The sequence below is a fragment of the Amphiura filiformis genome, chromosome 7, assembly GCF_039555335.1.
Source record: "Amphiura filiformis chromosome 7, Afil_fr2py, whole genome shotgun sequence".
NCBI lineage: Eukaryota > Metazoa > Echinodermata > Ophiuroidea > Amphilepidida > Amphiuridae > Amphiura > Amphiura filiformis.
Window position 1 is genome coordinate 66,467,514 of NC_092634.1, and position 13,740 is coordinate 66,481,253.

The following is a 13,740-nucleotide window of genomic DNA, read 5'->3' on the forward strand; positions in this document are numbered from 1 at the left end:
ATCCAGTTTAAATCTACACACCCCAATGGAAGACCCGACCTTAAACTTCCAAACGGGGAGTGTGAATATCAAATGGGGTTACCTGAATAACTCCATTTGAAATCTGCACCCCCTTTGTGGCAGATTAGGTCACGTCTTCCATAGAGGGTGTACAGATTTCAACTGGAATTGCCCGAATTTCCGCCAGCTGCTCTTGTTGTCATGCTGATCAGTTCCCAGCAAATGCAAATTGAAAACATTCGCAAAAAGTTTAGGTTACATGCCAGGCTACATAAGGTAGACCTATCTAGCCCTACTATAGGGACTTTTAAACACACTCTCCGAGAACCGCTAAAACCCACTAACTGCTCCACCCGGAAAATGTATGGGGAATAGGGTTTAGCAGTTCTCTGGATATAGCCAGGTTTTATGATATAGCATGGTTTTGGATCACCACAGTCAAAAGGCCCTATACATTGTACTAGTAGGGCTAGGCCTACTCAGCAAACACAAAACGTTTTACAGAATCATAAAAAATGTTGGGTTATATAAAGGGTATTAAAACGTTTCAGCAACATTCACAAATTATTTTTGAAAACTTGATGCTAAACTAGTTGAAGTGTTGAAAAATATTTTGTAAAAATGTTTGCCCAAAATATTTCACAATAACGTTTTAAAAACGATTTCATGATCTTTACTAACCTGACATTTAAATGTCAGTATTAAAACGTTTTGAACAAATGTTTTGAGAATGTTTTGTGTTTGCTGTGTATAACAAGTTTTAATACATTCAAAAAGATTTTTTTAACTTGCTGCAAAACATACTAACATAATGTTATTTACGTGTTGACAAAATACTTTGCAAACAAATATTTTGCAATAACATTTTGACAATACATGTATTTTAAAAATGTTGTTGTCGTGGTTTTCCCTTTAAAACTTCTGAACTTTTATAACAAGACATTTAAAGCCTTATTGTAACATTTCCTTTAGAAATAGAATTGTATTTTCTTTTCACAAAATGTTAGTTTTACTGTCAGATATATCCTCTTAATTTGGGCCCAAATGGATGCGGCAATGCAAAGAAAATCGCTATTTAATACCAGCACATAATGTCGCCAATGCGAGCCACTCCTTCGAACGTGAGTCGGGTCGGGTTTTTTTTATAATAATATGTTTCGACTGCCCGCACGCCATGTAGGCCTACTAATTGTGCACAGATTATCTGTGGTTCGACTAATATTTCCATCGTAAACGACGGTTCCTCAGTACGATTTATACAAAACGGGTTTACTAAAGTACAATCGTGCTTCTTCCTTAGCAAATGTTACAATATGGCTTTAATGTTATCAAAACATTAAAAGCGTTTAAAAACGATGGTAAACATCCACATCTCTTATTCCCTTTTCTTGGGTATTAAGACGGATGTTACCCCAAGTTTCTCAATTTCGTTAGCCTCCACATTGTCCACGTTATCATTTCAGATGTTTCATAAGCAAAGATAACAGGGCAGCTTTCCCCGTGGCGTCCCCCTCCTCAGTCTGCTGTAGCTTGCACTGAAGCTCCCTCTCCCTAATGTCCAGCTCCCGCTCCTTTAATCTCAACTCCCGTTCCTTCAGCTCCAGCTCTTTTTCTTTATAACACCCCTCTTCTGCGTCTTTGCGATGGAAATAATCCAGTAATTCATTCGTGTCCGATTTCTTTTGTCTCTTAAGTGGGGGTGGTGAAGGGCTGCCACGGTTATCGTCTAATGCAACATCTACAGTACCATCAGATGACACTGAAGCAGAAAATGATGACGTATTTTGATGATAGTTGACGTCATCCGTAATGGTGTTCAGTTTTATAGGAATGGGTGCCAGTTCTTTTCGATCTATTCTCGCTTTGTAAACTCTCCCTACCTTCTCTTCTTGCAATTGTAGCTCTGTGCATTCTTGAAGAAGTTGAATCTTTTCTTTGTTTTCTTCTTCGGTGTCGCCTTTGGATCTGCAAGAGAGGGAATGGCAAGAAATAATAAAAACAAGAAGAGTCCTCAAAAAAACGACAAAGTTCCGCTGATAGCCTACATGTATTGATAAAAAAAAAATTCTTTCAGTCTTTCTTGACTCATATAGCAGTGAATTTCAATCATTTTGTAATGTTTACAATGTATAAACCACTTGACATGTGACGTCATTGCTCGGCAGCATGCGCGCGAATTATGGCAATTTCCATTCTTCTTTGCCCTGCAGTGTGCGTACGCATCGCAGTTTGCTCAGGGCACGTGCATTTTAAATCGCCCACCACATTTCATATAGTAGGGACCTACAAGAAAGCCATTGAACAGTGTAGCGGTTCGTTCAAGCATATCGGTAGACCAGCCCCTCGCCTTTGTTGATAAACAATTATGTCAAGTGGTATGTTCACTGATTTTCATTAATATTCAACGTATTTTCACCGTTAAAATGGGAATCCTTGTATTAAACCTACTGACATGTTACTTTTACTAACCTCTGGATAAATTTAAACCATGCAAAAGTAACATTTGTGATGATAATTATACCAGTACACCACAATAAGGATCCAGATGTGGATTTAGTAGACCAGGCTGTAGATGAGCTAGGTGTCACTTGGAGCGTAAACTTATCCCATATGGTTTTTCTAGATCAGAATTTCATGAGGAATAAGAATATCTTGGGTAACAAGCCCCTATCCTGAACAGGCTCCCACAAAGGGGGGTTCTTTCCGGGGGTCAATTTTTAAGGATAAAATATCATAAGTTACGTTTAAACACAATAGTGTAGAGCAAACTCTTATAAATCTCATAATGTACACCCAATTAGTAAATTAAGCCCAGCATATTTGATGTGGTAACAATCTGGAGGGTGGAAGAGTAGTAGGGGGGTCTCTAAAGGACCCCTATTTCCGGGGGTCCATTTAAAGGAAAACATACCCTAAGTTACGCTTAAACACAAAATAGTATAAAGTACACTTAACTCTTTTTAATGCCAAGATTGAACCCACTTATTTAAATAAGCCTTTTATATTTGATGTGGTAACAATATGGGGGGTGGGGTGTAGAAGGGGGTCTCTAAATGGCCCCCTATTTAAAAACAACACCAGTGAAATTTGCCTAAAGTTTATTCTTTGTTTGGTATGGCCAGATTTTTATGAAGATTAAGTATATCTTGACCAAGAAAGTCAAACTCCTTCATACAAACATCCAGCCACCAACTCCCCACCCCACCCCAAACAGGGGGTGCCATTCAGGCGTTATGAGCATTTTGAGAATATAATGTGTAATAATGTATGATACTGTAATTTCAAATAATTATGATGCAACAAATCTTACAACCTAAAATCAAAATTAATGTTGATATGTTATTCCAAAACTCGATGGCAACAATACTATGTGTGTGTGTGGCGGGGCTGGAAGAGGAAGTCTCTGAAGACCCCATATTTAATAGACGGGATGGGGTCTTTAGTCTTTAGGGAAATCTTATATTATACGGTTCCAAGCATTTAAGTCCGTAATTTGTAGGAAAATACTTCATACCATTATGTTACCCTTTGGTTCAAATAGGGCACAAATACTTGTTTGTACTATAAAGTTTGCTTTAAAGTTCTACCAATTATGCTTACTTAATCCTCTGTATCGCTTTCATCGCTGTTGCCTACAAAGTCTTCACAATCATGATCTATAAACAGTTCTTGCATATCATCAGGCATAACCTTCTCGAGCCATCTCAGTTCTAGTGATTCTGTCCATTCATTGTCAGCAATGTTTCCAGCCTCATAACTACAAAGGACTGCTGAGCGCCATTCTCTAGCGATAAAGTTTGATCTCAAAATATGAAGTCTCAGTGTATGCTGGCATGGTGGTAGCAATGACACATCAGTGATCTTGTTCTGTTTGGTAAATTTCCGATCAAAGAGTATATACCGGGCCTCGTTGACGCTTTTACACTTTATGCCATCTTCAAGGTCTGCCTCCAGGGTTTCAGCAGAAGACACCCCAAGATTGGAGAAGGTATCCAGGAATTTAGGCTTGCATTCAAGTAACTTCCAACAAGTTGGCACGTCGAAAGGGGGGGCAAAGATTTTTTGGCACGGCCAAAGGGGGGAGGGGGGCAAGCGATTTTTGGCAGACCATTTTGAGAATTAACCACCCCGGGGGTACACATAATTATTGCACCACCCCTAATAGAGCAAGTGCCTCGGTCAAGTGCTATAGGCCTACTAGACTGCTCTGCACCCCCCCCCCCCCCTTTTGATCATGGAGGTAGTAGCATTGATAAACAATCCGTACTATTTCATGCATAAAGCACAACACATCCCAAGTGACTGCTCAGCCCAGAGAAACATGGATCATAGCTTCATGTTGGATCAGAACAGGTCATTGGTGATTTTACATACTCAAAAGTAATCAGAGGGTATTATTACTTGTTATTGAAGGTTGGAACCTCCGAAATACTGCTACTTAAAAAAAAAAAAAAGAGATTTTTGTTCAAAGCTGGATAAAGTTGTACATTTTAATTACTGTTGCTTCTATTGAACAGCCAGGGACATATTGAATTAACATGGTTTTTTTTTTTAGTTTAGTTTATTTTATTTTCTCATTTGACCCCGTACAGGGTATCAGAGAAACACAAACAACATAATAAAAACAGTTACAATAAATGGCATTTACAAAGCAACAATATATATCAGTAGAAAATGAGCACACACATTTTAGTATTTAACTTAACTTACTTTAAAAAGTAAAAGAATAGATAAGTGTTTTATATGTACATGAATATTTACACAAGCTAATAAACTATGTGAATATGTTATAAGATTTAGTAGTTTTCTTTAAATTTATACATAATGAGTTTTGCAAATATTGCAAGGTTCTTAAGCACCAACAAATCTGTTGAACTAAAAAGATGATTCATTTTCAACATATTGGGATGATTTATGTAATAAGGTGACAAATATTTAAGTCTGGCATCTTTAAAGTGGTCACATTCAAATAAGAAGTGGAATTCATCACCAATAATGTGTAAGTTGCAAAGATTGCATTGATCTGAGTTTTCATCTGAGGTAACATGTCTATTATTAAAACTATTTACTGTACATGGGAGATTATGATTTCTACTTCTAAATCTACACAAATTAACTCTATCAGTTGTATCTAATAATAAGAGGTAAGATTCAAATTTCAATTGATTCTTAATAATCCTGTAGTTAACACTGCGGCTATTATTGGAAACGGATGTTGACCAATTTTGGGTGTCGATATCATTTATTCTGGTCTCAATCATTGTTTTAAACAAGGATTTCCCGATGTTTGGATTTTGATTTATCCAGAATTCACCAAAACCACATGTATCAAGAATATTTTTGATTTTAATAATCCATTTTGAATTGAAATTACTGTTTACATCTTCATGGAGACATTTAATTAGATTATAAATACGATAAGATAATTTGTTTTGGTTTCAGAAATTATTTTAACCCAAAAGTTTATCAATCTTTTTGAAATGGTATTATGAATATCGAATTTACCAACTTCACCATAAATGGCACAGTTTATGGTACGTTTATTTACATGCAAGATTCTACGCAGAAAATTTCTATAGAAAATTTCAATGTGATCAAGTTTTTCATATCCCCACACTTCACAGCCGTATGTAAGAATAGGTAACACCAGTCGATCAAAGAGATCACAGATAATATCAATTGGGAGCATAAGCTTGGCAGCTTTAGTTAATAAACTGAACATAGCGTTTTTAGCTTGAGAGATTTGTTTCTTGATTGCTTTATGGAAGTTACCATTATAATTAAAAGTTATACCCAGATACGTGTAATCATCGACAATATCGAGTTTGTCAGCTCCAAGAGTAAAAACAGGGTTACGCCTTGTTTTACCTCGTGAGAAGATAACAATTTTAGTTTTGCTTGCGTTTACATTAAGGGACCATGTGTTACAATACTCATGTAAAGCATCAAGACCTTTTTGTAGATCAGTTGGTGATTCGGCAAGAATAATCGTATCATCGGCATAAAGGAGAACATACAACTTAAGGAAAATTTCAATATCATCATTACTTAAGTAAGTACTTATATCCTTTTTGATATCCTCAAGCCCTTTATAATGCTTACTTAGATAAAATTCAAAATCATTTAGAAATATTGAAAAAAGCAATGGGGACAGATTTTCCCCTTGTCGAACTCCAAGAGTACAGTTAAAAGTGTTAGAGAACTGATTATTAAGTTTGATACGTGATTTTGCCTTTTTATACATGTTATAAATAACGTTTATAATTTTACCACTTAAGGGCGTACTACACCCATATATTGGTTTGATTGGTCTAAACAAATATTTTTTCATTTATAGCGAGGCGATATATGCACGGATCATGTGAAATAAAATAAAAAAATTTAAAAAATAAATATAAAAGGTGTTTTTAAACCATTGTATAGTAAGTCATTTTAGCCCTATATATTTTTGTTTACCGTATCCTGGTAACTCAGATGCGTGTTTCATAACAAACCATAATTTATTCTTTTCAACATGTTCAAGTAGGGTACATGAATAGAATACATTAAATCCTTTGTTATACTCTCTATAGAAAATCTAGTGGTGCTTGCAAAATATATAACACTGAATAAATTAAATAAACACTTACACAATAGATGCATAGTCATTAGTCAATTTGATATTGATGTTGTTATTGATGTGTTGTTATGAGAAGAAAAGGCTATTAGGTCACCGTATGTCAGGTTATAGGTCAATTGGTTCAGGTCAAATTTAAGCATCAATTTTGAATACACATGTGAGAGTCTGTGATACAAAATGTATCATAATGAGGAATAATTTTGATATTCTGTCTTTAACTGGATATATATCGAGAAGTGCAAGGTGGATATACTAATATACCTTGGGATGTAAATGGTGAGTACAATTTAGAATGCCTAGTTGAGATGGATTTCACAAATAAATATAAAATAGTTACCAAAATCACAAAAGATAAGCTTACGTAAAACTACCCAATATGGTGGTATAGGTGACAAGAAATACAATTTTTTCAACATTGCTGTAGTATGGTTGTGGTAACCTGTTACCTGTGGTTTAATTAAGTGTCAGTGAAATAATGTCGCAAGTTAAAAATACAAAATATAGCTCAACATTAAAAATAGAAGCATTTTAACCAGCTCTTTTTTTGATAGTTGTGGAGCACCAAGTTCATGAAGTCATAAAAGAAATCAGGAACCACTTATTCCCATTTTACATATCAACTTTATTTCCCTAACGTGTTAGCAACACATATCCAAAATTTTAACGAAATCCGTTGATATTAAGCTTTCCAAAATGAAGTGAATTTAAATCATCAGTGATGTACCACCTTTTGGCTTCTACTTTTAAAAGCATGTAAGCTACGTTGATACCGATGCCACCAATAAAACGAAAAGATTTGCCCCTTCATTTTGCATACCACTTTGTCCAATTTGTTTTTGTAATTTCTTCACAAAATGCAAAAAAATGCAAAAAAAATCAATGGGTGTAGTACCCCCTTAAACCATTTGAAATTACTTTAGACCACAGGTCAGCTCTGTTAATTAAGTCAAACGCCTTTTTATAGTCTACAAAAGCACAATAAAGTCTTTTCCTTTTGCTTAAATAAATATCAATCAGACTTTTTAAAACAAAAGCATGGTCAATAGTTGAGAAATTGGATCTAAACCCAGCTTGTTCATCACCTATTGTACCTGTGGCCTCTAAGTAATTTGTTAAACGTGCATTAATAATGGCAGTAAACAATTTACCAAGGCAGCTGAGTAGGGTTATACCACGATAGTTGTTAGGGTCGTCAATAGCACCTTTGTTTTTATATATTGGAATAATGTTACCAAGACACCATATTTCTGGGATTAGACCGCTATCTAAAATGATGTTAAAAAATTTAACCAAAATATCAACAACCTTAGGTGGACTGTTTTTAAGAAATTCATTTAAAATATAATCAGGACCACTTGATTTGCCATTCTTAAGCTTCTTAATAGTGCTTAGAACTTCGTCATGAGTAAAGGCGATATTTATCTCTTCATTTATAGAGTGATCGATAGTGGTAGGATCAAAAGAAACATCATCATCAATATGAGTGACATTACTAAGATTCTCAAAATGGTTAAAAAGTATATTCATTGGAATGTTTATTTTTCGATTTGATTTACTTGTATTATTGAAAAAATTCCAATATTGTTTTGGATCACTGGTCTTAAACGACCTTATTTCAGAATGGATATTGTCATAGTATTTCTTTTTGGTGTCTTTAACAAGTTTTTTGTATGATTTAAACTCTTGTTTAATGGTATCTTGTTTGTGAACAACCTTTTTAAGCCTATTTTTGATTCTGTAGTAATACCGTCTTTTTTCAGCACACTCTTGATTAAACCATGGTTTACTTACTTTATTAGCTGAAGTTGTTTTGATACGATGTGATTTACTTTTGACTCTGGAAATACCTGTTTTGATAGCAGGATTCTTAAGTATACTACCAACATCATTACAAATTTCATCAATAAGTTCCTGATTTACACTATCTATAATAATACTGTCAATTTTTTCGCTTAAATAGTTAATCATCTCAACATCAAAGTTATCATGATATTCTGTAGTTCTATTTTTATCCCATTTAACAAAATAATCATCAACACCATTGTTATTTACATTACTGTTTGTCTGGGAAATAGAATTATCATCATCTTGATCTCTGGCAGAAGAAGGCCTTATGCTAGATTTTAAATTAACACAAATAGCTTTGTGCTTGTCTGATAAACAAGCATCAAAGTCTTCAACAACAAAATCAGAGACACGAGGTAGTAATGGCGAACTCATGATTACGTAATCAATTGTACTGTGACCTTTCTTGCTAACACAAGTGAAATCCCCTCTATTTTTATCTTGACCAAATCTACCATTAAGGATTTTAAGGTCAAATGATTTGCATACATCAATAAGATTTATACCATTGTTGTTAGTCTTTTTATCAAAGTTCTTTCTCACAGTAAGAATTCCAAGAGAGTCTAGCTTGCTTTGTGACTGGAATAAACATGAGTTATCCAGGTACATGTTAAAGTTATGTTGGAAAGAAAGTGAATTGTCAGTTTCATCAATTTCAATAAAATCATTAAGGATTCCAGTTCGTGAGTTAAAGTCTCCAATGAGACACATGTTAGGAGAGTTGTAATGGCTATTTATGTTAACGAGGTGTAGATAGATTTTCGAAGATAGTTTGATCATGGTGAACCGACCCTTCATGGGGTATATAAATAGCTCCAATGATTAGTTTTTCTTTTGATTTCTTATCGTCCAATTCAATCCACAGAACAGCATTAGATATACAGTTTGATATCACTTTGACATGGTTTGAGATTTCATTTTCACAAACATTCCAATTCCATGGAACCCGCCACATTTGGTATTTATGTTATCGTTTCGCGATTTGTGGAAGTAAGTGTATCCTGTAATAGTGTCAGTGTCAATTTCATTACATTTTGTTTCGCTCAAGCAAACAATATCAAATTGTCGAATAAAGTCTTGAATTGAGTTCAAGTCAAGCTTGCTGTGGAGACCACAAACATTCAAACCAGCTAACTTCAAAAAAGAGTCGTTATTTTGAAAGCAGTAATTATGATCCACTAATGAGTTCATATATAAATCAGCATCATGAGGTCGAGAGGAGGTGCATTGCTAGCTGTTCAATAGAAGCAAAAGTAATTAAAATGTACAAATTTATCCAGTTTTGAAAAAAAATCTCAGAATTTTTAAATCTTTTTTTTTTTTTTTTTTTTTATGTAGCAGTATTTCGGAGGTGCCAACCTTCAATAACAAGTAATTTAGGGTCTACAACTTCTAAAAAAAAAAATTAAAAAAAAATAAAATAAAAAAAAAAAAAAAAATTTTTTGTGTTTTTTTTCGGGAAATCGCGTTTTTTGGAATATCGTGGTGCGTTTTTTGGCTTCCAAAATCGCGTTTTTATCCGGTGCTTAGTATTAGGGATGATAAATTTAAATGGTTACTATACCGTAGAATACTTAGAATGCAGTGTCTGCTATTTCCGGCTTGATTTTGACCAATATTTAGGAACGGCAAGTTTAATTTGATGACGGACTTGGCTGTAAGGCCGTGTAAAATTAATATTTTGGTTCTCGTCCCTCCCTCCTCAATTTCTGGGATTTGTCAGATTTTTTAGATTTTTTAGATTTTTCAATTTTTAAGACTTTGGAATGATTTATGAAATCTTCATACATATAAATAAGTTTATTAGAGAATAAGCATCACTTCCAAGTCTTTTTGTGGTACTCTAGGGGGTTTATCCTTCAGAATCTCACATTTGAAAAAAAAAAAAAAGGGCCTCATCGTTTCCTCGAGCACTGTTGGAGAAGACCGAAAACTACTGACAATGCTAATTTTACATTGAAAAAAAAAAAAACACCTCCCTCCCTCATCAATTCATGAAAATCCTCTGGACGAGAACCAAAACATTAATTTTATACGGCCTTAAGGTTAGCAACTACTTTAAAACTGTTGCGATTTCCGTGCGATTTGGTATAGTTTACAGCATCTTGCGAATGGTAGTTGACAAAATTTGCATTGATCATTTCATAGCGATTGTGTAGAAGAATTTCAATATCACGGATATACTTTCGTGGGCTCGTGGTTCTTGAGTTATGTTGTAAAGAGGGCTGAAACAACAACACTTTTGTAAAAAGTCGGGGTAAAAAGTATATAACTCATTTAAATCAAGCAAGTTTTCAAAGTACGGTGTATCATGAACTTTTGCAAAACATCAAAGTGTTATAATGAAAATCGATTTTTTTTTTGGCTGCTTTGACCAACAATACCTCGTCTACCTATAAGTCTAAATAATAGTGTTCATACATGCATCCAGCGAGCAAGAGGAGCGTGTATTCGTTGATTACCCCCCAAAAAAACCACACCACATACTTTTGAAATTGTTGCAAAAGCAAAACAACCCTTTGGACTGCTTGGGATACATTTTTTTTTTAAATAGCAGCGTGAAACTGCTTTTTTACCCATCACAATTTTATTTAAACCAATAATGACAGATTTATATATTTTTCTAGAATTAATTTTTAATGTTCATGAAAGAATAATAATAACGAACATTTAGAAGAGAAAGAAGAAAGGCCCGCGCCCGTCTTGTACGAAATTCATATGTTATTGCTAATGTTTAGTACGAACGTAAGTGGATTTAACTGTTCCATGAAATTCATCATGCCAAAAATTGATTTTACCCTCCCCTGATGGCTAATTAATAATAATAATGATAAATATAATAATAGGCATAGGGTAAATTGGGGTAAATGGAACGCTTAAGCAATAAATCACTTTCTGTGGTCAGGAGGGTATCCATATATGATTTTTGTTTGTTTCAATAAGTAGATAATATGTTTTTACAACTTGTTTTAACAGATAAACTCCCATTTTATGGCTTTGTTTCTTGTATCGGTCCAAATACATGCATGGTCATGGTGTTCCAGTTACCCCAACAAATTGGGGTAAATGGAACAGTGGGTTAGGGTAATTGGAACAAGGGGCATTACTTGCAAGGAGCCTACATTCATTGCTATATTTACATTGAAAAGACATCAGAATAGTTTATTTAACATATATTTTGTGACTAAACAAAAGATTAACAAAAATAATTTTGTTTTCATGTTTTTTTATAAACATAGTAAAATACCACGTAAAAAAACCCTTTCTCTCGGTACATAACAGAAAAAAATGGTTTTCAGATTTTTTAAAAATCAATAGGAGGCCTAATCTACCATGAATTAGTTATTTGTAGTATATAATTTCATAATAATTAAACCAATAAGTAAAAAAAATATTAACATGTTATATATATTTGAAGTCAGTCAACCGTGTTCCATTTACCCCAAGTGGATCTGTTGTGGGGTAAATGGAACACCAAACTAATTAATTAGCTAATTAGCATATTAATTTGCATAATTTCATCATTAAAATCTGCTATTTTATTGTTTAAAACATTTATGTTATTGTAGAAAACAAACATATTGCCAATATTGTAAGACAACTTTCAGCACAACATTCAAATATTTAGGAATCAATACCCTTAAATTAGTAATGTTCAATGAACCGTAGCACCACTTCAAGGTCAGTGACAACATTTGAGATTTTCTTCCACTCAAATACCGAGTAAACCCACGCTTATATATGAAACGAAAGCAGAACGTATGGCGTTGGGGTAAATGGAACAGTCGGTATGATGTTGCCAAATTTTTTTCTTGATTGAGGGAATTGTATTCTCAGCGTTCCATTTACCCCACCGTTCCATTTACCCCAATTTACCCTAATAATAATAATAATACATTTAAAATAGACTTGGTGATTTATTAAAGCATTAAAGCATTATTTACAATAATAATAATAATAATAATAATAATAATAATAATAGGGCCTACTAATACTAATACTAATAATAATACTAATACTAATACTACTACTACTACTACTACTAATAATAATAATAATAATAATAATAATAAAATATTAAAAGTTCAAGAGTATGAAAAAATAAGCATGTGTGTCAATTAGAACAGTCATTACGCGGTCGGCCAGCCATACACAAGAAGGTCACGTACATGTATAGCGTCCACACGGCTCGCCATATTGCGCTATCCGTGTCGTTATCCGTGAAACGACAACTCAAAGAACCCTTTCTCGTCAACGAATAATTGCAAATTCCTACCTTTTTCTTCTTAAATGTAACGCCAAATCTTCATGCTGGTACTGCCTCAATAACAGCTGATATCTCTCCCGTACACGTCGCTGGCAAACTGAAAACCCTTCGTCCTCAAAAGCCTTGTTCATGTCATCGGCAATCGTTTCATTCAAGTATTTCGCGTCTCCCGCAACCCTACAACCAAACGGGTTTCTCGAAATTGCACATTTTAAAAGATAAATATCATGCTTGGCTCTAAAACGAACAGGTTTCTTGAGAAACACTCTTTCATCCATGAGTGAATCATCAAACTCAGGTTTGCAACGTAGCTCATGCTCGGCCATGTTTTAGTTTTTGCAAACGAACAACACGGTTATAAATACGTCTGGTTTTATACGTGTCGTGAGTGTGCAGTGCACTGTATGCAATACGCCAACGCCAATCTGCTAGCAGCATCAGCACGGCAAACAACCGTGCAAGGTCGTATTTACATATTAATAGTTGGGAATTGAAGCGTATAAGGTTGACGTCACGTTATCGGGTCACGTTTTTCTACTGCATAGTAAGCTTGCATGGAGGTTGGGTCATTTTGCATAAGGCCGTATAAAATTAATGTTTTGGTTCTCGTCCAGAGGATTTTCATGAATTGATGAGGGAGGGAGGTGTTTTTTTTTTTTTTCAATGTAAAATTAGCATTGTCAGTAGTTTTCGGTCTTCTCCAACAGTGCTCGAGGAAACGATGAGGCCTTTTTTTTTTTTTTTCAAATGTGAGATTCTGAGGGATAAACCCCCTAGAGTAGGGGAGAGCGGGGAGTGTTCGCCCTATATTTTTCTGACCAGCCTAGCGATGTCAATTTAAGGTTAGGGATGACCTGATTAGCCCATGTAAAAGCCCTATGTCTTAGCTATATACGGCCACAAGCCCAGAACTATAGGCCTTACAATAGCAACAGGATAGAGCAAACAAAAAAGTTTTGCAAAGTGGCGAACTTGCCCCATATTGGGGCAGGTTCACCCATATGGTGGG

General features: G+C 34.6%; 1 protein-coding gene across 1 annotated transcript; it reads right to left on the reverse strand.

Moving 5' to 3' along the window:
* Positions 1 to 506: 506 nt before the first annotated feature.
* Positions 507 to 13,237, reverse strand: LOC140157499 (uncharacterized). The gene is made up of 2 exons (XM_072180704.1): positions 12,741 to 13,237; positions 507 to 1,965 (listed from the first exon to the last, which is right to left on the reverse strand). Exons 1-2 carry the CDS (start codon positions 13,055 to 13,057, stop codon positions 1,455 to 1,457), a joined length of 828 nt encoding a protein of 275 aa, XP_072036805.1. The 5' UTR covers positions 13,058 to 13,237; the 3' UTR covers positions 507 to 1,454.
* Positions 13,238 to 13,740: the final 503 nt, after the last annotated feature.